Below are 24,564 nucleotides of genomic sequence, written 5' to 3' on the forward strand. Positions count from 1 at the left end.
AAATGCACTTTTCGACCATTTTGAAAAGCAGCTTAAAACGTATTTGCGATTAGATTTTAATTTATTTTTGATATTGCCCCGTCTTTTGAAATCAAAATCCGGGTATTTCAACTATGGATGCCTACTGCGCCATGCAAAGGCACTGATGCAAAGGGTAACCATCGCACCAGTAAATGAATACTTGCATGTTTGGAAACATTTTAACGACAATTTACAGCCTTCTCAGCCAGTCCAATACAAATATTTACAATAGGCTCATGTTGGCGGGTTCATGTCCGAAAAATAGAAGAGATAGGTATCATATTAATTGTACGTGTAGGGCCTACAGCCTTACAAGCTTACGGTGCCCTTACCGCAGATAAAGTTTCTGCAGGTAAAGGTACCTAGCTTCTAAGGCTGAAAACCGAGATAAATGCAGGGTGCCTTTGTGATGCTACATGTACGTAATTTAGATATTGACCCACGTTGAACATTTCGTTTTAACTTCCCGTTTTTTTTTTTTTTGTTTGTTTGTTTGTTTGGTTTTTTTTGTTTTTTTTTTTTTTTTGTTTTTTTCCAATATCAAATTTATTTCAGAAGAGCAAGCGTATGTCACACTAACACAATATAATTTGCCTTTTAAACTTAAAACATGAATCGAGTTGCATGAAAATTGCATGGTAGCACACTTGCATGCGCATGCTGGGTACCATGGTGACTGAGATTAAATCACAATTCTAACAGTTTTATCTGAATTTATAGTTTTATGTTTACACACATTAAAAGTGAAATCATGATTTACCTTTCTAATTCTGGTAACTGTATTTGCGCTAACAGGGGAGCCAGTGTATGTCTTTTTTAACATGAACATTAGTTTCCAGTCTCTACAATCATTTCGGAAAACATATCAACATCTGTAGCTAGCATCAATTACATTCCCAAGAGATTTTATACTGTGGTAAAAAGTTTAAATTTACATCAGTAGAATCCTACTTGTGAGATGGATTATTTTAAAAGGAAATCTGGTAATGCTACTGCATTCACACGAGAGGCTCTGCAGCGATAAAATTGAAATTAGCCACTAATCATGATTAAAAATGCTGTGTGTGAACCCGTAGCCTTGTAGTGGCATCTGTTGTGCTTTGCAGCCGTGAAGATCCAAGTATCCTATAATGGAAAGTGTGGAACATTTGCGTCACCTGGAATTCCCTCACTCAACCCAGCTGGCATTACAGTACATACAGCAGCACTCTGGAGATTGTGACAGTACTTCCACAGAAGACAGGATACCTGGGCTGGGGAGTGGCTCTGAGAGCATCACCCAAGAGCTGGCACAGGAGTTTGTGTTCTTTCAGACACCTGGGAGACAGGTAAAAAAGATCAAAGCTTTCCTACACTTAATCACATTCTTATAAATGACAGTGGTTGGCTGAGGGAGTGTTAGAAGGATTAGAAGCTGGAAAAGCATGTGTGACTAAAAATCATAACTCTAGGAATCTATTCATGCTCAGTTTTTCTTTTAGAATTTTTCTTTGTTTCTTCCAGAAGTTGTCAGCCATTCAGGAGTTTCAGTTGATAGAGCTCCTGTGTAATTATTTCCATGAGCAGAAGGATGGTGGTAAAGCGCAGGCCATCTTCAATACACTGTTTGACAGTCGCCCAGGGTTGTTCCAAGCCTACCAGCTCAGTGTTCTCAGCAGCCTGGTATCCATGGGTGTGGCCATGAAGTGCACTGTCTTATTAGATTGTACAGCCATCTGGATCCAGGTGAGTAAAGGTTTGCATCATCTGTAATACTGCAGTGTAGGTAAAATAACGTAATTGCCTTCGTTGTCAGTTATTCAGTTATGCAGGTTCAATTACTCACCCTCCATAAGCTTTAAAGTCCCGGCATGATAATAATTTTTTGTTGATGTGCAATGTGAACTATTGTATAAAACATAGTCATGTTGACTTATTTGAATAGTGGTCAAATTGAAAATGAAGAATGCAGGAAACTCTAACTAATGTGTATGTACAATGCTGGAAAATACTACACTGTGTGTGTGTGTCTGTGTGTGTGTGTGTGTGTGTGTGTTTGTTTGTGTGTGTGTGCGCGCGCATGCGTGCGTTCTGAAACATTGCATACAAAATTTAACTGGTCATGATAGCACAGAGTGAGTTGCATGTTTTACCCATTTTGCATCATAAGTCTAATAATTTAGTAATTTCTTTTATTCTAAATTATTAAATTTTTTTACAGAAACATGGTTACAGCACTCAGAATTCGGAGAACTTAATCAGGGATTTGGTAAAGGATTATTGTCTCCTGATTCCTGGGACTACATCCGTCTTAGAAGAATTACCACAGATATCAGCAAAATTTGCCTGTAGCTTCATAGCTGTCACCTCTGCTATTTACAATATGTCAGGTAAGGTATTTTTCCAATTGTCTTGTCTCTTCACAAGTCATGTTTTTTTTTCTTTTTTTTTTTTGTCTTCTAATTGTTTATAATTAAGGTTAGAGTGATAGCAAAATCTTGACCAAATTCTGTATATTTCCAAAGTTCCAGACACAGATATTCCATTTTCCTTGCTGCAACTGATCACAAAATGGGTGGAGCAGGATCCAACACTCTGCTTACAACTGCTGCCACCTGTTAGTCACTCCCTCAAGACAAGCAGTGCCAAATCTGTTGTACTGCATACACCTATTCTAGGACTTCTTGCTTGGTCAGTAGTGATTCCTATAAAGAAAGAACTAAGGACTTTACGCCAGAATGAGCAACAAAGTAATGGGACCAAGACCATTGATTCTCAGGCTGTGCGTTTGGTATCAGACAGTGAATTTTCTGCTGAAACTTTGTGCTCCAGGCTCCATTTGGGCCTCTTGAAGACAATTTTAGTGATTGGTTCATCTCCTCAGCACATCCAAATACATTTACACATCCAGGATGTGCTCAGTTTAGCCCAGGAGGTGGCGACACTGAGCTCTGGGAGGACAGGACTGAAGACTGTGCTTAGTGGGGCTGAAAGGCTGCTTCAAGCACTCCAGGTGGCTATGTATGTGAAGGCTTGCAGATGCCAAGCAGGTAAGGGAAGGTTTTTCCCCTAATATTTAAGCAAAATACGGTATTGACTCAAACCTTTAAATGGAGAAATTATCAATTATTCAAAAATGTGATTTTGGAATCATTAAATGTAGCATTTGTGGTGCTTTTCCTGCATAGAATAGAACTTTAATTTTTTTTAATTTATGGGTTTAAAAATACAGTATCTGTAAAATTGACAAATATTTCCTTTGAAAATATTGAGTTATTGTTGTAAATTAAATATGTGCAGTAAATTTTGAAAATTTGAATATGAAATATGGTGACATACATTTCATTCTTAAGTATCTTGGAAAGTCAATTGTTAATGGTTAGTGCTAACTGCATATTAGATTATCGTTGGTTAATATTCTATTTTCATTTTTGCTGAAAGTGAAATAGTTCAATAACAAACTTCTTTTTTTATTTATTCTATACTTTCTTGTTTTTTTCAGAAGATTTGAAAAACCTTGGGAGGACACTTCCAACAACCAGGTAAATGATCTTTTCTGAGTGTAGATATGTCTTTAAACATATCAAAATAATTATATCTATAATACCATATTACACACCTTGCACAAATACAAACTTCTTTGAAAAAACACAGTTGTTCAGCTGTTTTGGTTTTTTATTTTTTTATTCATTATTATTTTTATTAAGTATTCTCTTCTCTGAAATCTGAATTGATATTGAAAATAAGGAGTTATGCTCAACTCAATAACCAGTTAAAAGTAATTGAAGTGTTTGATAAGATCTTATGTAAAGAACCACTTGTATGTTAATAATAATTAATTACATTTCAGATTACTTGATATTCTGCTTCAAAGATTGAGCTCCACATCTGCATCACATGAACCTATGGAACATTGAACACCATCAGGGGCAAATAAGAGAAATAGGATTTCTCTAGTTCAAGTTATCATCAAATTTTTGGCCCAAGTTATAAAATGAACTCAACAACAATGTGCTTTTTTATGTTATGTTTAAACACTATATCAAGGACACTTGTAAATAAATCTATTTACCATCGAGTGGATAGCCTTGCAATTTGTTCTTTTTTGAGAAATATACAAGATAAAAATACAATTTTTGATCATACAAGGCCATTGGGAAAGTTTTTCTCTGGTCCACTCTTGAGTAACAATTTTACATTATTTTTCCACAACATTTGCTTAACTAATAGACATCGAAGTAAGTATATAAAAAGATTTGTAAGGTTATTGACACCAAATGAGATCAGTCGCACAGGGCTTAGGTCACCGTCTATTTATCAAGTCGTGATTGTCAAATATCCGGAGATTTCCAGACAAATATTCGGACATTTCCGGAGACTTACTCAAACATGTTATTTCATGCATATGCGTTTAGAGGTTAAATATTCAGTTGTCCACTTGGGAAGACTTGGTATTTAGAATATGTTGAAATGTCTTTTAAAAATAGATTTCCAAAAGCTGCCAGTTTGAAATTTCTGAAGGGTTTTCATCACATATTTCTGAATCAATTAAATCTGTAACTCTGTTCTAATTGGTCTTTGAACGACCTTGGTCAAAATAAAATTTGTTTTTAAAATCCAATGTTTTTGACATGGTGGTTGTAGATGGATAGATATTTATTTTCTGGGCAATTTCAACTTTATTAATGGAGCCTCATGAGCCTAATCCTCGAGATCCCCGAAGCTCGTGGGTTCCTACCAGTACTGTAGACCCTATGCCGCGTGAAGTTAAGTGCACGCGTACTTTGCTGACTGCCCTAGGGCAATGTTTACCGAACCTAACGATGACCTTGGAAAGACGCTCATTGTGCAAAACGCAATAAAACTAGAAAAAATGTCCACGAGGACATTTTTTTTACTCGAGCATGAATAGTGCATGTAGAAGTCACAATTGTCATGCGTACTTTTCGCCGTTTATCTTTTTAAAGATCCAAGTACGATATCATCCTTGACTGTCGTCAATTAATGCCACAGTTAGGTATTACATAATAAGGCACTGTCATCTATGCCTAAATATTTGCCAAACTAACGTGTTGGCAAACACAATTTCATTAAATATCTGGCAACAAATAACCGCTGAACAGTCTTATTTCAGAAATATTTCTCGGCGGATATTGTTAAAACAACAACTCCAATAGATTGCAATGAGCTATTTTCACAAAGGATATATCCATATGGAAAACAATAGCTGTTCTGTGTACAGTCTCTTTTTGATAACAACAAATGTGACGAAGACCCGCGTTTAAGAAAGAATAAAACCGACAACGATCAGATAACTTGGAGCAAAACTATGGTTTGATGCAGCCGTATGATAAACGGGGCTGTTGGTGATCAACTTTTGCGATCGTACATTGCCATCAACAAAGACTATTGAACAAAAAAGGTATGGAATAACCGAGTTTTGATGAAGGTTTCGGAATTTCAACAAAATGTGACATTAACTTTTATTAAGTTTGTTAAATTTAGTCACGGTTCCTGCTGGATGCAATAAGAGATTGTAATTAGATTACGTCAATTTGAGTACCACCGCATGCAGTTATTTACATCCTCTGTTCGGACCAGGAACAATTGTTCGTACTCTCACAAAGCAAATTTTGCGCTGAATTATCACTATATAAAATAAATTTGTATTGGAAAAAATTATCAGAATGATGCATCAGTGATGTAAAAAATAGATGATTTAAAAAATCAAAATTCGTTGTAATGCACCAAGGCTAGAAATGATGACCGAGCGATCATACTTAATTTTACTTTGACTGAACATTATTTAAAATTCAGTTTTAAAAACCTCAATATTGGATTCAACGTTTGGAATTAAAGAGTCAACCCTGCCCTTAGCATTCATAAGTTGAGGGTGAAGTATTTGAAAAATACTAAGAATTCGTTATCAAAGTTGGTTTTGTGCCTATAATTTGAGCCATGTCTCAAAAAAAAAAAAAAAAAAAAAAAAGAATATAACCACTTATAGGCCTCCTCTATTGTAGCAAAACATATACTATCAGTAAATTTGAAAACAATGGTTCTATTGATCAAACTTACGTGGATTGTTTTGTTCGTTGGAAGCTCAGTACAAACAGTTGTGTTCATCTTGCAGTATATGGTTTAAGATAGTAATAAGGGTTGAACCACGATTTTATGTACTTGTTATTTATACCTTTGTCACTTCCGATCAACTAGATTAATTTTGGAAAATCCATACTTCACATACATGCATAATTCACATAAATGATCCAAAGAAAACTCTTTTTTAGGGAAGTATTGAGACAAAATGAAATTTATTGCGGTCTTTACGCTTGCTTCTGCACTTCATCTGATCACGGGTAGGTTCACAATTCCTTTTATACGCTTTGCAAGTTAATAAGGCACAGGTTTGAGAATAATAATAATAATAATAATAATAATAATAATAATAATATGATAATCATCAATCAATATTAATATTTCCATTGATATTATTGACAAAAATAACAATGACAGTATTCTTGAAACAAGCTGTGCACGCTTGTCGGTGGTATATTGACCAAAGTAAGACAAAGACTTCAACTAAATACCAAACAATCTTAAAAACATTTCATCCAAACCATCAAATTAATGTAATTTGTAATCCTTTCTTGGTATTTTAATTATTGTCGCTTTTGTCTCTCTTTCACCCTTAGCTGCTCCGGACAATCGAGGCACCGAATTTTTACTAATGTTCGGAGAAAACCTAATTATCAGCGGGGAGGACTTCCTTTTGGAGCTTTTTGTTACCACCTCCTCTACTGACGTGGTGTTTGTAAGTATCATCATATTTCTTATCACCAGCGTCACTTGAATTGTTCTTTTCAGCTGGTTTCACCTGGAATACGTCATTCCAAACCCTGATGTGACTCTCAATAATTTCTCGAAGAAGACGCATTGAAAAAAGGCGCGTAGTAATTTACCAAAGCAACAAAGTGTTTCAAGATCAGTGTCCAAGCACCTTTGAAATACTTCCATAAGTAACAAGACAATATACCTGTGTGCATGTACCGGGTTTTATATGTAGAGCGTATGGTGCGTGTGCAATAACCTCAATAATTTGTACACGGTTCTTTACGTGTTTAAATTTGCTAAGACGTACGCCGTGGACGACGACGCCCACTTAATGACCGAATTTGTTTCTTTTTTGTTACAGTTCAACGTGAGCACTCCTCAATGGGTCCATAGCGACAGCGTTCACATGGAGCTCAACGTGACCAGCGGTCAGGTGCGGCAGATATTTCTTCCGCAAAACTTGCGACATTTCGGCTTCGAGAAAGCGTCAAAGGCCGTTTGGGTATCTGCTACGGATGAGGTGGCTGTATACGGTATCAACAAACAAAAGAATTCCTGTGACGGATTCTTAGGTCTACCGACCGATGTATTAGGAAAGCAATATTTTACGGTGTCATATTCACCTGCCAAGCGCCGCTGTCAATTTGGTAAGTCTTCGAGAAACATTTGTCGACTGCAGAAATAGTGAATTCGCTGAAATAATAATAAAATCCGCTTTGGGTTTTGTGGATACCAACTTGCAAGAAACTGATCTCAAGATTAAAAGATAAAGTTTATGTGTTATTGTCGGGACATGCTTTATCAAGATCAATTTTGATGGCGTTTCGAAACATTGCATAGAACAAAGTCAACATAATATTTTACATGTGCTCAAAATACTTTAGACAAGCGCTTTTATTTACTGATATTATATGTTTGGCTCATCCTTTTGAAATTATTTGCCAACTCTCGTAAATGAAACCTTAGAGCATGATTTATAATTCCTGCGATTATTTTTCCAATTTATTTATTTATGTATTTATTTATTTAACTATTAATTAATTAGTTAATTTTTAAGTAGGCATTTTACTAATTACTAAATTTTACTAAATTCTTCCTGTCAATTATTCTAATTTTGATGAAAAAATGAAAGAGAAAACTTTTTCTTCGGTTGTTTCGTTACAATGGGCAAACTTGGACATTTGACCTGGCAGAGTGCAATCCGCTGTTGCTATCGCTTTTTCTCTGAACATTTATCATTTTGTAATTATAAATTACTTGTGTGTCGGACACATATATATGGTCACTGTTCAGTCAGCGTTTTTATTTCCCAGGAATCGTTGCAACCGAAGACAACACGAACATTAACGTGACACTAGGCCACCAGCAACACCCAGTAGGCAGCGCTACGAATGTGGCGTATGAAGGAGTGAATTATGCCAATGGGGATGTCATGCACGTGGTATTAAACAGATTCGAGACCATTCAGTTCCAGGCCTCAAATGAATACGACCTAACAGGGTCATATATAGACGCCGACAAACCCGTGGCTGTATTCAGCGGGAATCTGAAAACCAATGTCGGCGATGGAAGTAGCCAAGACCACTTAGTCGAACAACTGATGCCTGTCGAAAGTTGGGGCAAGAAGTTTGCCACTGTTCCAATACCTGGTAGAGATATCTACAAACTAGGAGACGTGTTCAGGTTTGTTGCCAGTGTGGCAAATACTACGATTTCAATGACAGGGATTTCAGACCAAGGGACCGTACAGTTAAATTTACCGAACGCTGGCAGTTTCATCGAACATGTCATCGGGTTTAACACAAGTAATACATACACCCTCATTGAAAGCAACCATCCAATTCTAGTGGTTCAAATTGTTCAAAGTCAAGTGAAAAATAATGAACCAGCAGATCCCACCATGATCCTGATACCGCCTATAGAACAGTACGCCTCGGAGTATGCTTTCGCAACACCGAAGTACAGCAGGGGATCATACGAAAACTATCTATTGTTGATAGCTAAAAGCTCAGAAGCTAGCGGCATCCGCTTGGACACTGCCCCGCTTGAGAATGACGTAGTATGGCACGCGATCCCGGGGACTGACTATCAAGGTGCTACGGTCTTGGTAGCCGAGGGAACGCACATCATAAACCATGTTTCACCTATCAGTTTGTTTGGAGTTTTTATGTTTGGAACAGCACGCCTTGAAACTTACGGATTTCCTGGAGGCATGCGTATAGCACCTATTAATGCGGTAAATACATCAAAATTTAAATGGTCGTTTTTTAATAGGCAACACAACGCGCCTCAGAACACGCTTTAACCATTTTCCGAGCTTGAAGCTAAAATCATCAACAATCTCTGGTGTAGATTTAAGTAATGACACTTTAAACTTTCAATGATGTTTGAACATAATTTTCAACTGTCGTGTTCTGTCATTCAAAGTTTACCATCGTTATCATTTCATATCTCTCTTCCACAGGCCTGCGTACCCTCCACAATGGTAGGGGCAGATGGTTTTGACAACGACTGCGATGGAAGAATCGACGAGGAACTGTGTGATAACAATATCGGTGGGCTTTTATTAATATCATTGTTTTTCATTAATCGAATTAATCAGAAATTAACTGCTCACTCCTACACTGTCTTTGCAGAAAGTTTAATTAACTGTGAAGAAAGAAGAACGCAACTAAAATTTGGAATATGCAGTCAATATGTTTGCATTATGTTTCTGCAAAAACCACAAACGCTTCAAAGTGCAAAGAAATCCCTGTGCAATATATTATAGCACTGTATTACGTATGTTTAATTATCTATCGTAGATGATGATAATGACGGGCTGCAGGACGAAGATTGTGCAAATGAAAAGAGTACAAGTAAGTATAAGTATATTGTTGTAACCAAACACCTTGTAGATGGGTAAAACGGTATTATGTACAAGTACCAAGAAACACTTTTGACTCGTGTCCGTAATTGTAATCTTGAAAATTGAGAGAAGTGAGAGGAGTATTAATAATGTTCGTGAAAAAAACTAGTTTCGAAGGACAATGAAGTATTTGATCTTAAAGATATAATAATTTTCAATGCGGTTCATATTGGAATTTGAGAGCAGTCGAATACATGTAATATTGGAACAAACGTCTTAATAAATCAATTAACACGAAGTTCACGGCAATTATATTCCCAATGTTTGGTTTGAAGCTCTTACCACGAATGAAATAGTGACTTCGACGGTTGAGGCCCCAGCTACGACTGTTGAGGCTACGACGACTACAGAAGCGCCAACCACGACCACTGAGACAGCAACTATGACCACAGAAGCGCCAACTACGATTGTTGAGGCTACGACGACTACAGAAGCGCCAACTACGACCAGTGAGGCAGCTACCACGTCTACAGGAGCGCTGACTTCGACTGCTAAGCCTTCTACTACGACTACAGAAGAGCCAACCACGACCACTGAAGCAGCTACTACAACTACAGAAGCGCTGACTTCGACTTCTAAGCCATCTACAGAAGCGCCAACTACGATTGTTGAGGCAACGACGACTACAGAAGCGCTTACTACGACCAGTGAGGCAGCTACTACGATTACAAGAGCGCTGACTTCGACTGCTAAGCCTTCTACTACGACTACAGAAGAGCCAACCACGACCACTGAGGTAGCTACTACGACTACAGAAGCGCCAACTACGACCACAGTGTCGCCAACCACAACTACTGAACCAGTTACTACAACCACAGAAGCGCAAACTACACTTATAATGTCGCCAACTACGAACACAGAAGCGCCAATTGCGACTACCGAGGCGCCCACAATGACTCCTGAGGCAACCTGGACGACTACTAGTGCGGTTACAACTACTAAGTCTATTACTATTACTGAGGCATCGACTTCTACCATTGAAGTAACTAGTGTAAGAACTTCTAACGCAGCTACCACAAACACCGAGACAGATACTGCGGTTACTACAGCAGCAAGTAAAACTACTACTTTCACAGAGGCAAGAGAAACTGGCTCTCGTGTCAGATCTACGACGCCCATTGTCTCTAACGGCACTTCAGCATTCCTCGCCACCAAAGAAGTTTCTACTGTGACAACCAATATGAATACAGATGCTGTGTATGTGACAGCTGCGGAGGACTTGAGGACTTCAGCTGCAGCAGAAAGCACCTCTGAAACACAGACCACTGACACCAAAGGTTCTAATGATAGTGTAAGCATTTCAGCTGAAACAACACCGGCAGCCGCCACGCAGGCAGCGCAGCCACTTGGCGTCGCCAACAAACAGTTTCGCATAATGAACGATGATGGATCCCTTACGGCTGATGGCATCTCTGTTGTCACAGTCAGTGTGGTACCAGCCGTAAGCCTGGCTGTTGCACTTGCGATTGGCTGTTGTTATTTCTTAGCAGCAGGAAAGGTTCATCCCAGAGAGGATGATGATGAGGAGGAGCAGGAGGAAGAAGACACCGTTTTGGTGTAGACACACGAATTACAAATTGAGAAAAGATTAATTTTTTTTTTATACTGTGTGAAAACAAAATTTCCAAGTGATGACCTTCCAATTTAATTGTTCTTAAGATGAAAATGCATTATAGAGAATCACTTTACTGTTGATATATTTTTTAATATTGTCATAAAAGTCAAAAAAGAGTGGTAATATGTATACTTTATTATCAAATAAATCTATTTACAGATTGTAGCGTTTAATCATTGAAATATCCTAGACAATTGGTTATGATACAGAATTTAAATGTGGAACTACAGAGACATTTATCAAAGCTCAAGTCACAACTGTATACATACAAACATTCATACGTGTTGCATTATACCATGAAAATAATAACAATAGAACAAAACATTATCTGCTGTATTATGGACCTATGCTTTGCAATGCAGCACTTCCCTCCTCTTTCAAGATTATCTTTCATTTTGTCACACTATCTTTATTTGAGCTTGCTTATTATCAAACACAAAAACACACCGGTTGCAGTAGAAGAGTCTCTGAGCGAATAGCAACATCTCTTGAGCAAATAGTTGGTGTCTGCTTTAATAACCAGAAAATGTTGAATATTCAATACCCACAAAAGTATGTTAATATAACATTTTTATGATTAAAGTTCATTCTCAGATACTGTGGTGATTCCCTTAACCACCAACAACCATTAGATAGACTGGACAAATATGAAGTTCTGAGACATCTGCACTGACACCATACATGTATAGAGATTATGAAATAAGGATATCACAGGCATATACTGCATAGTTAAATCTAGTCTATAAAGAGAGTGACTGCAGGTTTTAAGAAATGGAATAGGTACTTACATCTTTATAAAAAATCTCCATATACACATGAAATGTACACTGAGAAGCAAAAGCAAATTTGTGAATGTGGTAGGTAAAATAATAAAGAATTTGGTATATAATATGTGCTATAAAAACACAACAGTATATAAGCTGGACTGTGTGCATTTCCTGCACAAAAAAGTAATCTGATTTGTGTTACGTGTGCTAAAAAGATTTCAAATAAACCAATATAATATGACATTGAGACACAATCCCTGAGATCCTCAATTTGGGTGGGTTTCTACTGACTCCAATTTATATCAGTGGGGGATTTCTACGTCATTGAAGACATACACAATAAGGTTTCAATATATTATCTTTACATTGATTTTACAACAGTATTAACTCCTCACATTCCCATGGGCTGTTTAAAAAGCTTCATTGTTGAACTACTTTCAACAATAGCCCAAACCCTAGAATCACAACTGTTCACTTGCGCTCAGTGGAGTGTTTATAATTTCTGAACTACCCCCACCCCATCCACTAAGATTGTCCTGCATTCAGATACTGATAAGGATCAGCTCTGCTTTCCTAACATACGATACTGGATACCACAAAGTATGTTTAACAATACTTATTTACACAATATTGTTTATGTATTCATTTATTTTGTGTTTGTTTTTAGGGGCAATCCACATCAATGCCTCACTACACTATGGGTAGTAAACTCCTAGGTATATTGAGCTCATGGTAATCCTAGAGTATAAGGATATCAGAGATCTAGACAAATTGCGTCACTCACCATCTAAATAAACAATCCCATTATTTTGAAATGTGTGTGTAAAAGCTATTAGCTGTCTATCTTGACAAACACTTTTGGTCTGGAGAATATCTTGATTGCCTCCTCTACTTCTGCCATTTTGGTTTCTAGCTCCTCCTTTTTTGTTCTTACCCTCAAGGTGTCAGACCTAATGGGTAGTGAATTCAGCTGTCGCAGCAGTTCTGCTTGTGCTGAAGAGCAATGTAAATGATATATTGGCATTATAAATTTGCATACTAGAGTTACTGAAACATGTAGCTAAAACACTATTTAAATGAGTGTTTTCAATTCAAGAACATTAAGTAGCTTGTATATAGCAATATGACCCAACAATTTTCTCACTTACAGCAGTACAATAATTTAAAAATACCTATAACTTTAATACAGACCCTATGTAATTTTGCATTAACCTCTATAAATTTCTAGACACACCTCTCACCACTACATACACATTCTGTCCTATTACAAAAACTCACAATTCTAAAATAAATTAATCAAAAGCATTTCAGACTAACTAAACAATTGAACATCCATGACTTAGTTAAGTTTGAGACCTATCCCCTTAAAGCACACATACTCTCTTTAAGCTGGCCCAGAGTGACCAGCCTCTCCTCCTTGGGCATGAGTTTGTGTCCTGGGGGGAGGTCAGGGTCTGGACGGTTTTTAATGCGGTCCTCTATCTCCTTTTTCCATTGCTGTTTACGGTCTTGCAAGCTAAAAAAACATTGAATGGTTTGAGTAATGGAGTAATGCAAAAAAAAAAAAAAATCTCCAAAACTATCTATGTATATTTAAGCCAATGTTAGAAACAAGTTTGAGGTCCTGTTCAAAAGACAAATCATTTTAACATAAGGTTGTGTTTTTACTTCAGAAAGCAGACACTTGCAATTTCCCTTCAACCTTGCTGCTCTCCAAACTTACCATTTAGCTCCAGTAAAAATACAACTTAATCAAGTTAATGTTACAAAAATCCTAAACCCCATCTTCTAAAATTCAGAAGCCAAAAACTTAGTAACAAAAAAGGTGTTCATAAATTACACATTTACACTTGGTGGTTTAATGCAACTTAAAAGTAAAAAATTGCCCTTACTATTTAGGAACTTTCCCTCTTTCATATTGTTGTAATTCCTCTTCTTTTTTCTTCTTCAGATCATCCAATGCAGTGAGGCTAGGGGCTCGCTTCATTTGAGAGTACTTAGCATTGTGACCATTGATTCTGATGAAGTCAAAATTGTTTCTTTTAAGCGTCTGAAACAATTAGGTATCATGTAACTTTCTGCAGATGGAATGACTAAAATTAAGACTAAACATAAATATAAGAATGTTTTTTTTTTAGAAAAGATTTAAGGGTAGTGAAAAGAAAAACATTTTTTGCATCATAAAATAAAATAGAAAGAAAATATATCTCAAAATTGTTCAACAAGCATATCAAAATGAGTAAACTTGTTTTTAAAATAGCATAGTCACTTATAAATTGTCAATTAGCATAGTAGATTATGATCTTTATCCGCCAATTGGTAAAGCATAATACTGACTGATGAAGCTCTTCCTGATTTTATGACCAATCAAAGAAAAGTTAACAAATTAGCAATCAAACAACAGCAAAGTCGGATAAAAGTGATGCTGCAACTTTTTTTGTAATCATGGAGGACATTTATATTCAGGCATCAAATTGTATAATTAAACAATCACAGACTTTGGCAGAGGTCAATATGTTGCTTTGAAGACCCCAGAAAAGTAACATCAACAAAATCAGCATTCCTTTAGTATACGTACATCAGCAGCACTAGATGGTCTTGGTATTGGAGACTTTCCACGGTGCTCAGGTGCCTGGCACCGTACGGGGGATGGTGCACGTGGTTCCTTAGATATAGCACCACATCGTGAATGTGATCGTAAGAAATTTGCTGAATGTGGCCTTGGTGCAGGTGGTTCTTTCTAAGGAGATAAACACATAGCATTACCAGAAATATTCCTTGCTCAAGTAAATCCTGATTCAAAGTAAAAGACACTTGTGGATAACATAAAATTTAAATATTTGATAAAACTATATAGGTCCATATTTATACCGGTATTAACCATAATATTTCATTTGGTATAAATTCCTATAAATCTACAAAATTTAACATGAAAAGTTGGAATTCAGCTTGCCTCTAACTCTTCAACAACTTTGGACTGGACATCTTTAAATTTTTCAGACTTCCACAGGGCTTTGACTGGAGTTGGTGGCTGGGCTGCCTCCTGTTCCTTTTTCCTTGACTTTCTCTGTATCTGCCTCATCCTTTTCACATTCTCAGAAAAGTGGTCTTTAGGTGGATCATCTGTGAAAATTTAAAAAAAAAAAAATAGATCATCAGCAATGTACAACAAGGTCACTTCTAAATTAACACAAGGACTGAATCTACAAATTACTATCATCATTCAACATATTGTGAAATTTTTATAACCACCATTTTTACATGTGACATAATCAATATAACTTTTCAGGAAAAAAACCAAGTTCATAAAGTTTACTAGTACTTTCTCTCATCCACGGACAACAACAACACACCCATACTTACTCTTTTTCCACTTTGATGGTCCCACAGCCTTGCCTGTTATCCCCAGCATAAAACCTATAGAGCCTCCCTGTTGGGCAGTGGCTATGTGGGAGGCCTCTGGCTTCACCCTGGGCACTGGACGGCTGACATAACTCTCTGGACGGCGGTCATCATACATAGGATCACGGCCAATAGGATTCCGTGTCATATAAGAAGTCATCCTGGTTTGTTTTTTTTTTTCTCTTCTTTTTTCTAACCTGGATTAATCTGGATGAGGACAGCTATAAAATGAAGAAAGAGGGCTAAAAATCAAAACTAATGTACATGTATGTATGTAATCTTTAAGATCCAAATCTCATATATCCTATTAAGCTGGCAATTAAAGGAGAAAAAATTAAAAAAAAAAAAGAACACGGTAGGTTCATCCATGTGTTGAAATGTAATTTGACACTGATTTTACATCAAAATTATCAATAAAAATTCTGTATTAACACATGAATTTTACCGAGAAATATCCCCATTATAGTAAATATATAATGAGGTAGGAAACAAACAAGCCACATCAATGCACTAGCTGAGTAAAGCAGAACAGGTGAATAACAACGGACCATTCACAGAACAGTTCATACACACATCTGCTGCATGTACAATCGGTCAGGATGGATGATTCACGCAGAATGGACCGTACACGTGACAGGGGTATAATTTGGGGCTTTACATACAGGTAATATCATAACTCTGCTGGGGAGAGTAACCATGCATGCAGAGAAGTAACAACATGGAGGAGTAAGGATGTGGAGACATAAAGTGATGACCCCCTTGACCAGAGGGATGATACTTGGATACACGCTCGGCTGTCACCTTGATTGGATAGTAAACGGTTGTCGTAAAATCGCTAAAAGATATTAAAACCCGGTGCATAAACTTGAAAACCACCTAGGACAACCTTAGACTGCCACATTAATCCAATACATTGCAAAAATAAACTATAACAAGTGGTTAAAGCCTTCAAACCGAATGTCGTAAAGTCCCCATATACCTCCATAGAGACAATAAAATAGAATAAGCTTCTGAAACAAGAAAAATCCAGTTCCAACATAATAATCGAAATAAAATACTGCCGGGCATCGGAGCGGCCTAAAACTTGGCACGCTTACCGCTAATACTGCAGGCTACATCATCCCGTCAAATTTGTAAATTCCGTGCATGGCATACGCACAATCAAACCGTATATCCAAATTCCACCTTTGATGTTTGAATTGGTCTTCTCTAACCTACCATTACGAAAAAGAAGCCATGCCATTGGACAATGCGACCTCTGCGGTTACGTCATTTCCTGAATTGGATTGTAGAGAGGACCAATTCAAACATCAAGTTTTAGGCCGCTCCGATGCCCGGCAGTATTTTATTTCGATTATTATGTTGGAACTGGATTTTTCTTGTTTCAGAAGCTTATTCTATTTTATTGTCTCTATGGAGGTATATGGGGACTTTACGACATTCGGTTTGAAGGCTTTAACCACTTGTTATAGTTTATTTTTGCAATGTATTGGATTAATGTGGCAGTCTAAGGTTGTCCTAGGTGGTTTTCAAGTTTATGCACCGGGTTTTAATATCTTTTAGCGATTTTACGACAACCGTTTACTATCCAATCAAGGTGACAGCCGAGCGTGCTTGGATACTAGCACGAGGTAGTACAATGTACCAGTAACCTGTAGCGGTATACATGTATTGGTTCATAATGTACATGTGATTGTATTGTATATATCAACTTCCATTGTTTAAATTTCAACAGAAAATGATACAACAGACATACATGCATACTTACTTTCTCTGTTTGTCGGTTTTAGTGTTACTCTAATCTCTGTGACTTACTAGTAGTTCTTTAGTGCAAATGTACATGTACAATGTACTGTACATGCATGTACAGTACGATGCTGTTATTTTAAATCATTGATTTTAAAGACAACAGTAAGTATTTCAAGAAAACAATATGTTTACCAATAAAGAGTTCAGACAAAAAGATCTTACCTGTCACTGTGACGCTTAAAACATTCAGAAAACATGCTACAACCTTTTAAAATTAGATTCATTCATACATGTCGAGATAATCTTATTTACAATATGGTGAAATAGTCACGTGACTGACGGTTGTTCAAACTAGGTCACTGGGCATTGGAAAGATTGGCTTTCTTAATAAATTAGTTTTATTAGTACAAATGTAAAATATAATGAGCTTAACTTAAACTTATATTTCTTTTTAAAGAAATCATTTACAAAATTTTCAAGCGTTATATTCAACAAAAAATTTTAATATATATGCTTTATGCCTGTGTAAGGAAATCCTCTCCAAAATGAGGCTGGTTGTCAATAACAACATACACACCCGCCATCTTGGTTGTAATGTTGGAAATTTTCTCGCATTTTTCGACTACATGGTGAGACAAAAGATGTAGTGATGCAAATATCAGGCTTGTTTTTTGGCTGTCAGGTAATCAAATAATTCACCATGTCGAGAGCAGCAGTAAGCAAATCTCGAGCAGAGAAAGGAGGAAAAACGCAGGGGTCGGCTCCCACACCTGCTATTTCTCATGAAATAGTGCCAGGGAAATTTAACGATACTGATTGGTAAGTAGCTGGTAGACACAGCTGGAAATCTCAGAATAAAATCGCACAATACAATTCATTATTCTTGCTAGCATTATACTAACGCAGGTTAAGTTAAAGCTCTATAGATATCCCCCGTCCCAGTCGGCACTTATTTTTAATCGCACGGTAGATGTAATTTGCACGAGTACTTAGTAGTTATATTTTAATCAAACACACCAGTGCTGTGGTGATTTATATTACATTAAAATAAACACAATTTTCATGTACTAGGTAATGACTTGCACCCAACAAAGCTTGTTCTTAGTATGTGTATATCTTTAGTTGTAAGTAACTGGTACTCAATAAATTTCTCATTATCATTTTTGTACGGAATCTAAGGCATCCCTATTTTTGTTAGTGGGCATAAGTTTAAACTTGTTGGAAATGGGATCGCATTATGTTGCTTTGATTGTTATATCACTCTGTTCTAAATTTTGCAATGCAATGCTAAAAGAATATATCTAGAAACCGATGCACCTCTACCCACTCACCCCTAGAAAATGCTCAAATACTTCCCTTTTACTTAACCACATTACACAGTTTTTGTTCCAATACCTGGTACATAAGAAGAGTTAATGGAGCGTACGTGTATATTTGGCTGAGTGGTTTGATACCTTTTCATTTTTGTTTGTAATTTAGGTTATTGTCTCCTCTGGTTTTCTCATCATTTGACATCAGCATTTGAATCATTTTAATATAATATTTAAAATATCATATTTCAGGAATTTTATGCTTGAAAGAGATGATGGAGATGATTTCTTGGATGACATTGTTGAGGAGCTGTGCTCTAAAACAATGCAAATCATTCATGATAAGTACATTCAGCGACAACTACTTCCATACACAATTAGCCAGGCCAAGGAGGCAATTCTTCAAATAATTGAGGTACATGTACATGCATGCTGTTTTCTCTCTTACAAACTGTCAGTTCTGATAAAATGGCCATGCCTTAACACTACTTAAGCAGGGTTTTAGTTGAAGATTTACTCAAGTCTAACATTCATTTGAAAATAAGTGAATTTGCAGTACATTAGCTTTATGTGAATTTGTTTCACTTAGACTTGTGCAGAAGCATTGTAATTTTAAAGAATTTTCAATCTTGTATTGTGCTTGTGCGCAATGTCATTAAATATATCTTAAGCATTTGAGTAAGAATATTGCTAATAAGTAAAATATTGGTATCATAAAATACAATGTAAATTAGTAACAATACCATATATAAGATGAATACAAAAATATGATTTCTTTAACGTTTTACATGGTGATTTACATTAGAATGTATTCTTTCCAGTGGCAGTTCTTGTCTCGTGATGAGGGAGAACCTGAAGCAGAGTCTGATCCAAGTTGGCTTGAAGATGAAGGTAACATCTCCCTGTTCTGTTCAAAATTATTATTTTTTTATTTTTGATACAATTTTGAAAGAATTGAATATGTCATCTACAAGTAACATTTCCGTGATGTTCCATTTAATTTGTGTGCCTTTGTATATTATTGGATATAAACGAGGACTGTTTTCCTCTCTCCAGAGCCCCAACCAGCAGTGTCAGACTGCTGGGCCCAGGGTTCAGTGCCCAAGCACAAGGTTGAAGTCAGCAGGGAGCCAACACCAGTAGAAGTAGAGTAAGTATATTGTTTTGTTCATGTACATTTTGAAATATAATGTATCTGAGTATGTACAACATTCACACTTTTTTCTTTTTTGAACAAGCTGAAGTCACAGGTGATAAACTGCACGTACAATTGATACACCTCATTTGAGCATTTTTTACTCTGATTCCTATGTTTTATTGCAGAGAGCCTGAGGAGGCAGAAGTATCCACAGAAGAGCCAGCAGAGACAGCACCTATAGAGGAACCAGTAGACAAAATAGAAGAGAATAACAACTTTATACCACACCCTCCCTTAGAAGATACAGCAGATAAAGCAATTGATGATAAGAAGGTTTGTGTCATTTTTGTTAAGACACAGTCAAGAATGCTTGTGTGTAAGATATAACACAAGTGACAATCACTGACTAGCTGTCATTATTTGGCTGTCTGTGCTGGTGTAACATGTAGTACATGGTCTCTGAACTTTAACCCTTATCTTGCGCAATTTTTGTGGAGGCTGAATCCATCAAAGTATGCTGTAATGTTTTTTCATTATTGTCTTTTATTTTTTCTTTTTATTTTAAAATTATGTATTTATTTATTTTCATATTTTCCTTGTATTTTTATAAATGTTTTCTAACTACAAGGTCACTGTCTTTTTAGCCTGAGAGCAAAGAATCTACAAAATCAAAGAGAAAGATAAAGTTCAAACCATACACTGGCCGCTTGAAATCTGCGGGTGTGAGCAAGATGACAGAGAGTTTGGAAGATACAGAGATGAAAATGTTGGAAGAGGAATGGCGCAAACAATCACAGTCCATTATTGATGAACAAAAAGAGAAATATGACAAGTTGCTACAGATGCCTCTGTCTTGTCATTCTATATTAAAGGTACACTTATTCCTAAGTAGTGGAATTTAAACAGGTGTCTCTTTAAGTAGTTAAGTCATATCTTTTGAGCAGGTCCCTGGCTAAATGTTAAATGTAAAATAATGTTTTACACAAAGATAATACATTTATGGGGATAAAATATTTTATGTTTCAGATGCAGTCTGGTCGTCCTCCAGGTCACAAAGATGTCACTTATGATGAGATGGGGAATGTAGTGGCTGTTATGAAGATCAACCCTGACAAGTTGCCAACTCATAGGTAATAAATACTATAGTCCTACGGGTACACCTAAGCCTATAACACTTGGTATACAGTGGTAGTGAAGATTGGCACACAAGATGTGCTGTCACAACCAACACTGGAACACCAAACACATTGTTAAATCCAGTCATTTGTTGCATCCATAGAGCAGCCCACCACATTTCTTGAATGTTTATTAACACACAATTTAATGTTAGGGCAAAACTTTTTACATAATGCATGTGCTCTTGTGTGATGTGAGGTTTGCAATGAATCAACCAATGTTAATGTATATTTACATGTATTATATCAGGGTGAAGGTGAAATACCATGTAATAGACCCAGCTGTAGAGGCAGCTCAGGCCAGACTGGAGGCCATGAGAACTGGACGTTACCTGACCGCCAAGACCAAAAGTAAGAAGACAGCAAAACCATCCATTACTGTAACAGATAGGCTGCCCACAACAGATATTGTTTCCACGGCAAAAACAGGTAAAGGTCCAGGTGCTGTTGATGTTGATGTTTTTCAAAATATACTGATCTTCATTGTACATGATACAAACCAGCTTTGATGTACCTTATTTTGTTGCTAATTTTAACTGTTTATTTCATTTTAATATATTCACCCCCTCCCCCTGTGAAAAAAAAACAACTTTCATTTGATTTTAATGCATGGTGACATTAAACACAGTCACTGATGCATGATTAGATTAAACACTAAAATAAACATAGCCTTTTGGCAACAGTTAACCTTGTCACCCTAAAAATTTGGAATCACATTCCTTCTGATATCTTTGCAGTTAACTTGCTGTCCACTGCTGGCATGTCCATGACTCAGCAAGCTGTTAGGAAGGAGACAGTGGGTCCCCTGCCACCCCCTCTGATAGAGTCCATGGATGTGTCTCCAGGGGTGGTGGTCAGGGAAGGGCACAGGGTCAAGAAAGGACCAAGACAGGTACAGTACTTAAAGGCGTGAATTGGGCGTTAGACCTTTATGTAGCAGAATTTTTATTTTTCTAGAAATTTCAATAGTTTCCTCTTAATCATCAAAATACACTCTGTCCAAAACAGTTGAGAAAATAACCTTTTTTGAGTTTTTAGATTGTTATTTTTTCAATGGTTTTTAAATAGAATATAACTTGATGTTTATGAGAATATTGCTAAAAATTCTCAGGAACCTATGTTATAGCCTAGCACACATTTTATACCTAGAACTTTTCTTGACAAACTTGTAATTTTTTTTTTTTTTTTTTTGCTGTTCTTATATTCTGTTCAAATAACTACAGTGATGTTTAAATCAATTGTCATTTTGCTCTTCTTTGATAGAAATAGTAATAAGGACTTTTAAAAAATCTAAATGAGGAAATTGCATTTTCGGTTACAATGTGTAGGATTTCTTACAAATCAACCTTTTTTTTTTCAAAGAGAAAAATATTTGAACACAACTTTGTTGTAATATTTCAGCAACCTCGCCAGGCAGATGTTATTACTGAGCAGCAGCTCCGTCCAGTTAACCTCCACAAGCAAGTGCCAGTTATGACTGTGACAGAACTACTGGAGGGACAGTCCCCAATTCTAAGGCCGCTTGGGAGCTCACCCCCAATACCACCAATTACACCCAATGGGTCACATAGACAAAGGGTTATGATGGAGTCTTAATGTTGGGAAACGGGCCCTAAATGATAGTTATACACCCGGATATGTTACTGCCATATTCAGGGGGTCTTAAATGGCATTTATACCACCTGAATATGGATTTGAACATTCACATTTATACACAATAGAATATTGTGTTAATATTGAATGATTTTGTCTCAAATGCCTGGGTATTAAATAACATTTGATACCACTAAAGTGATGCTTCAGTCCCGAACACTTTGATTTAAATCTCCAAGTTTTTAAATGACATTCTACACCATTAAATATGGTGGTTATGAATATTTGGAACATAAGTGGCATTTAAGTCCTTTAAGATTGGAGTCCTTATCAATACAAATGGTTATAAAATGCCATTTAATCATACCAGTTTCAACATTTAATTTCACAAGTATGAGGAGTCAAGGGTTCTTAATCTGAGGATGCAGATTTAATGTCATTTCTTTAAAAATAGAAAATGATTTAATGGAAATTATAAAATGTGAAACTGTATGCCTTTTGTGTATTGTAAATAATAATTGTTTTGGTATTTATATCTAGCATTGCTGAGTTTTTTTGTTCTTTTGTTTGTCATTGCCCCCCTCCTATATGTGATGCTTCAATGGATAGCAATTTTCGTATGTAGCTTTTAAGATGAATTGTATTTCAAGTCCTGCTTAAGTTTACTAATATTTAAAGATGCCCAGACATTAAACAACCATGTCAAAGTTGCACCTTAGGTAGTATAATTCGTTGAAAATTGGCAATATTGAAATATGTATCAAAGAAAAGAATAAAAAAACAAAAGTTTAAAAGAATTTTGTGAGAATTGAGATTTACAATTAGAATAAGATAGACCCTTTTTGGAATAGAAGTGGAATGATAGGCATAAGAAAAAAGTCCATTATTATTATTTATTTATTTATTTACTTATTACTTTACTTTATTTACTTACTAATTTTACTCACTGGTTTCTCTTCCTAAATCTTCCTCTTCCTCTTCATTTAAGTGACTAAATTTAAAGATTTGGGATTGCTAGACCTTTACTTTCAAAGTAAGGAATGTGCAAGGACATGTTCGTCTTGAAGGATATAGCGGAAATTACAAGTGAAAAAATAGAATCATCCATCCAAAGACCGCCCTCATTGGCACTGAAAGACGGTCCATGCACGTCCCTGACAATAAATTTGTCAATCTCCGATGACAATAAATTTGTCAAGCCCCGATGTTTAAATTCACTCAGCGACGCCAGATTCGGAGTACGGTTTCAAGGCAACCCCATCCCTATCTCACATGTATCACTATAGTACCTTAAACCGTTTCAGTGTCTCAGAAAAAACAGAGTGGTTGCAAAATGCATTGCGTTTGCAAAATGTGTATTCACGTTTTTCTTTGGTTTGGCTGGGGATCGCAGCAAGGGTAACACTTACTCAGGACATATGCACCAGTCATGCCATGGATTTGTTAGTGTATTTGTCAGTGGTTAATCAGGCAATTTACTTTGAGAGCTAAGTGCATCGGATATTGCTGCTGTATTTCTAAATATTTTAGAGGATTTTTGTTTTTTAAGCACACATTTTTGTGCATCGCAAATTGATGTTATATTCTGACAAACAAACTAATATTTATTAGCTGGCAGGAAAACTCATCCTGTTCAACTAACCCGACTAATACAGTGCCACTTTGAATCAGTGAAATGTTTGTAGGGTCGCGTGACCTCCCTGAATGAGAGTTCACAAGCTCCATTGTACCGGGGCACCAGGGGGTAACTGAAAATAAAACGTAACTTGATGTCAATTTGACCGGCCCAGCCGACATTTACATTAAAAACCGAACAAACAAAATAAACAATAATACATGGAGTTGAATCATATCAATATTACCTCAAAAAGACTACGACAAAAGGTTCCTCTAAAAGATGCAAAAATATGCACGAGCATACTTTATGTACTTTACACGCAGGAAAAGTTAACAAATCTATGAATACTGAGAGTTCCTCATCAGTGCCAGTAGTGTTCATGCTGGTAATGAAACCATTTCAATCTTTATCATTTTGATCGCTATCATTATTATTGTCATTTATTGTCATTCTGA

General features: G+C 36.4%; 4 protein-coding genes across 7 annotated transcripts; 3 read left to right on the forward strand and 1 right to left on the reverse strand.

Annotated features, from left to right (window-relative positions):
• The first annotated feature begins 18 nt into the window (after positions 1-18).
• On the forward strand, positions 19-4,621 carry LOC106164933 (integrator complex subunit 15). 4 transcript variants are annotated; one of them, XM_013543015.3, is made up of 7 exons: positions 19-154; positions 1,128-1,349; positions 1,528-1,746; positions 2,222-2,390; positions 2,526-3,050; positions 3,503-3,542; positions 3,851-4,621. In XM_013543015.3, exons 2-7 carry the CDS (start codon positions 1,152-1,154, stop codon positions 3,915-3,917), a joined length of 1,218 nt encoding a protein of 405 aa, XP_013398469.2. In that variant the 5' UTR covers positions 19-154; positions 1,128-1,151; the 3' UTR covers positions 3,918-4,621. The 4 variants fall into 4 exon arrangements, with proteins under 4 accessions (XP_013398469.2, XP_013398438.2, XP_013398446.2 ...); XM_013542984.3 differs by having other exon boundaries at positions 22-154; positions 1,525-1,746; XM_013542992.3 differs by having other exon boundaries at positions 129-295; positions 1,525-1,746.
• A 1,667-nt stretch (positions 4,622-6,288) lies between these two features.
• On the forward strand, positions 6,289-11,518 carry LOC106167074 (uncharacterized). The gene is made up of 7 exons (XM_024077909.2): positions 6,289-6,359; positions 6,696-6,814; positions 7,196-7,481; positions 8,148-9,070; positions 9,299-9,389; positions 9,639-9,692; positions 10,018-11,518. Exons 1-7 carry the CDS (start codon positions 6,308-6,310, stop codon positions 11,301-11,303), a joined length of 2,811 nt encoding a protein of 936 aa, XP_023933677.2. The 5' UTR covers positions 6,289-6,307; the 3' UTR covers positions 11,304-11,518.
• Positions 11,478-17,632, reverse strand: LOC106165400 (enkurin domain-containing protein 1-like). Its single transcript, XM_013543608.2, has 7 exons — positions 17,498-17,632; positions 15,488-15,747; positions 15,078-15,247; positions 14,703-14,864; positions 14,017-14,174; positions 13,504-13,640; positions 11,478-13,117 (listed from the first exon to the last, which is right to left on the reverse strand). The coding sequence occupies exons 2-7, from the start codon at positions 15,684-15,686 to the stop codon at positions 12,957-12,959; spliced, it is 987 nt and encodes a 328-aa protein (XP_013399062.1). The 5' UTR covers positions 15,687-15,747; positions 17,498-17,632; the 3' UTR covers positions 11,478-12,956.
• A 212-nt stretch (positions 17,633-17,844) lies between these two features.
• On the forward strand, positions 17,845-23,031 carry LOC106164921 (uncharacterized). The gene is made up of 10 exons (XM_013542973.2): positions 17,845-18,094; positions 18,838-19,000; positions 19,407-19,476; positions 19,642-19,735; positions 19,909-20,056; positions 20,368-20,595; positions 20,750-20,853; positions 21,149-21,327; positions 21,636-21,790; positions 22,300-23,031. The coding sequence occupies exons 1-10, from the start codon at positions 17,976-17,978 to the stop codon at positions 22,492-22,494; spliced, it is 1,455 nt and encodes a 484-aa protein (XP_013398427.2). The 5' UTR covers positions 17,845-17,975; the 3' UTR covers positions 22,495-23,031.
• The last annotated feature ends 1,533 nt before the right edge of the window (positions 23,032-24,564 follow it).

The sequence above is a fragment of the Lingula anatina genome, chromosome 2, assembly GCF_051362555.1.
Source record: "Lingula anatina isolate TDL-2025a chromosome 2, LinAna3.0, whole genome shotgun sequence".
Taxonomy (NCBI): domain Eukaryota; kingdom Metazoa; phylum Brachiopoda; class Lingulata; order Lingulida; family Lingulidae; genus Lingula; species Lingula anatina.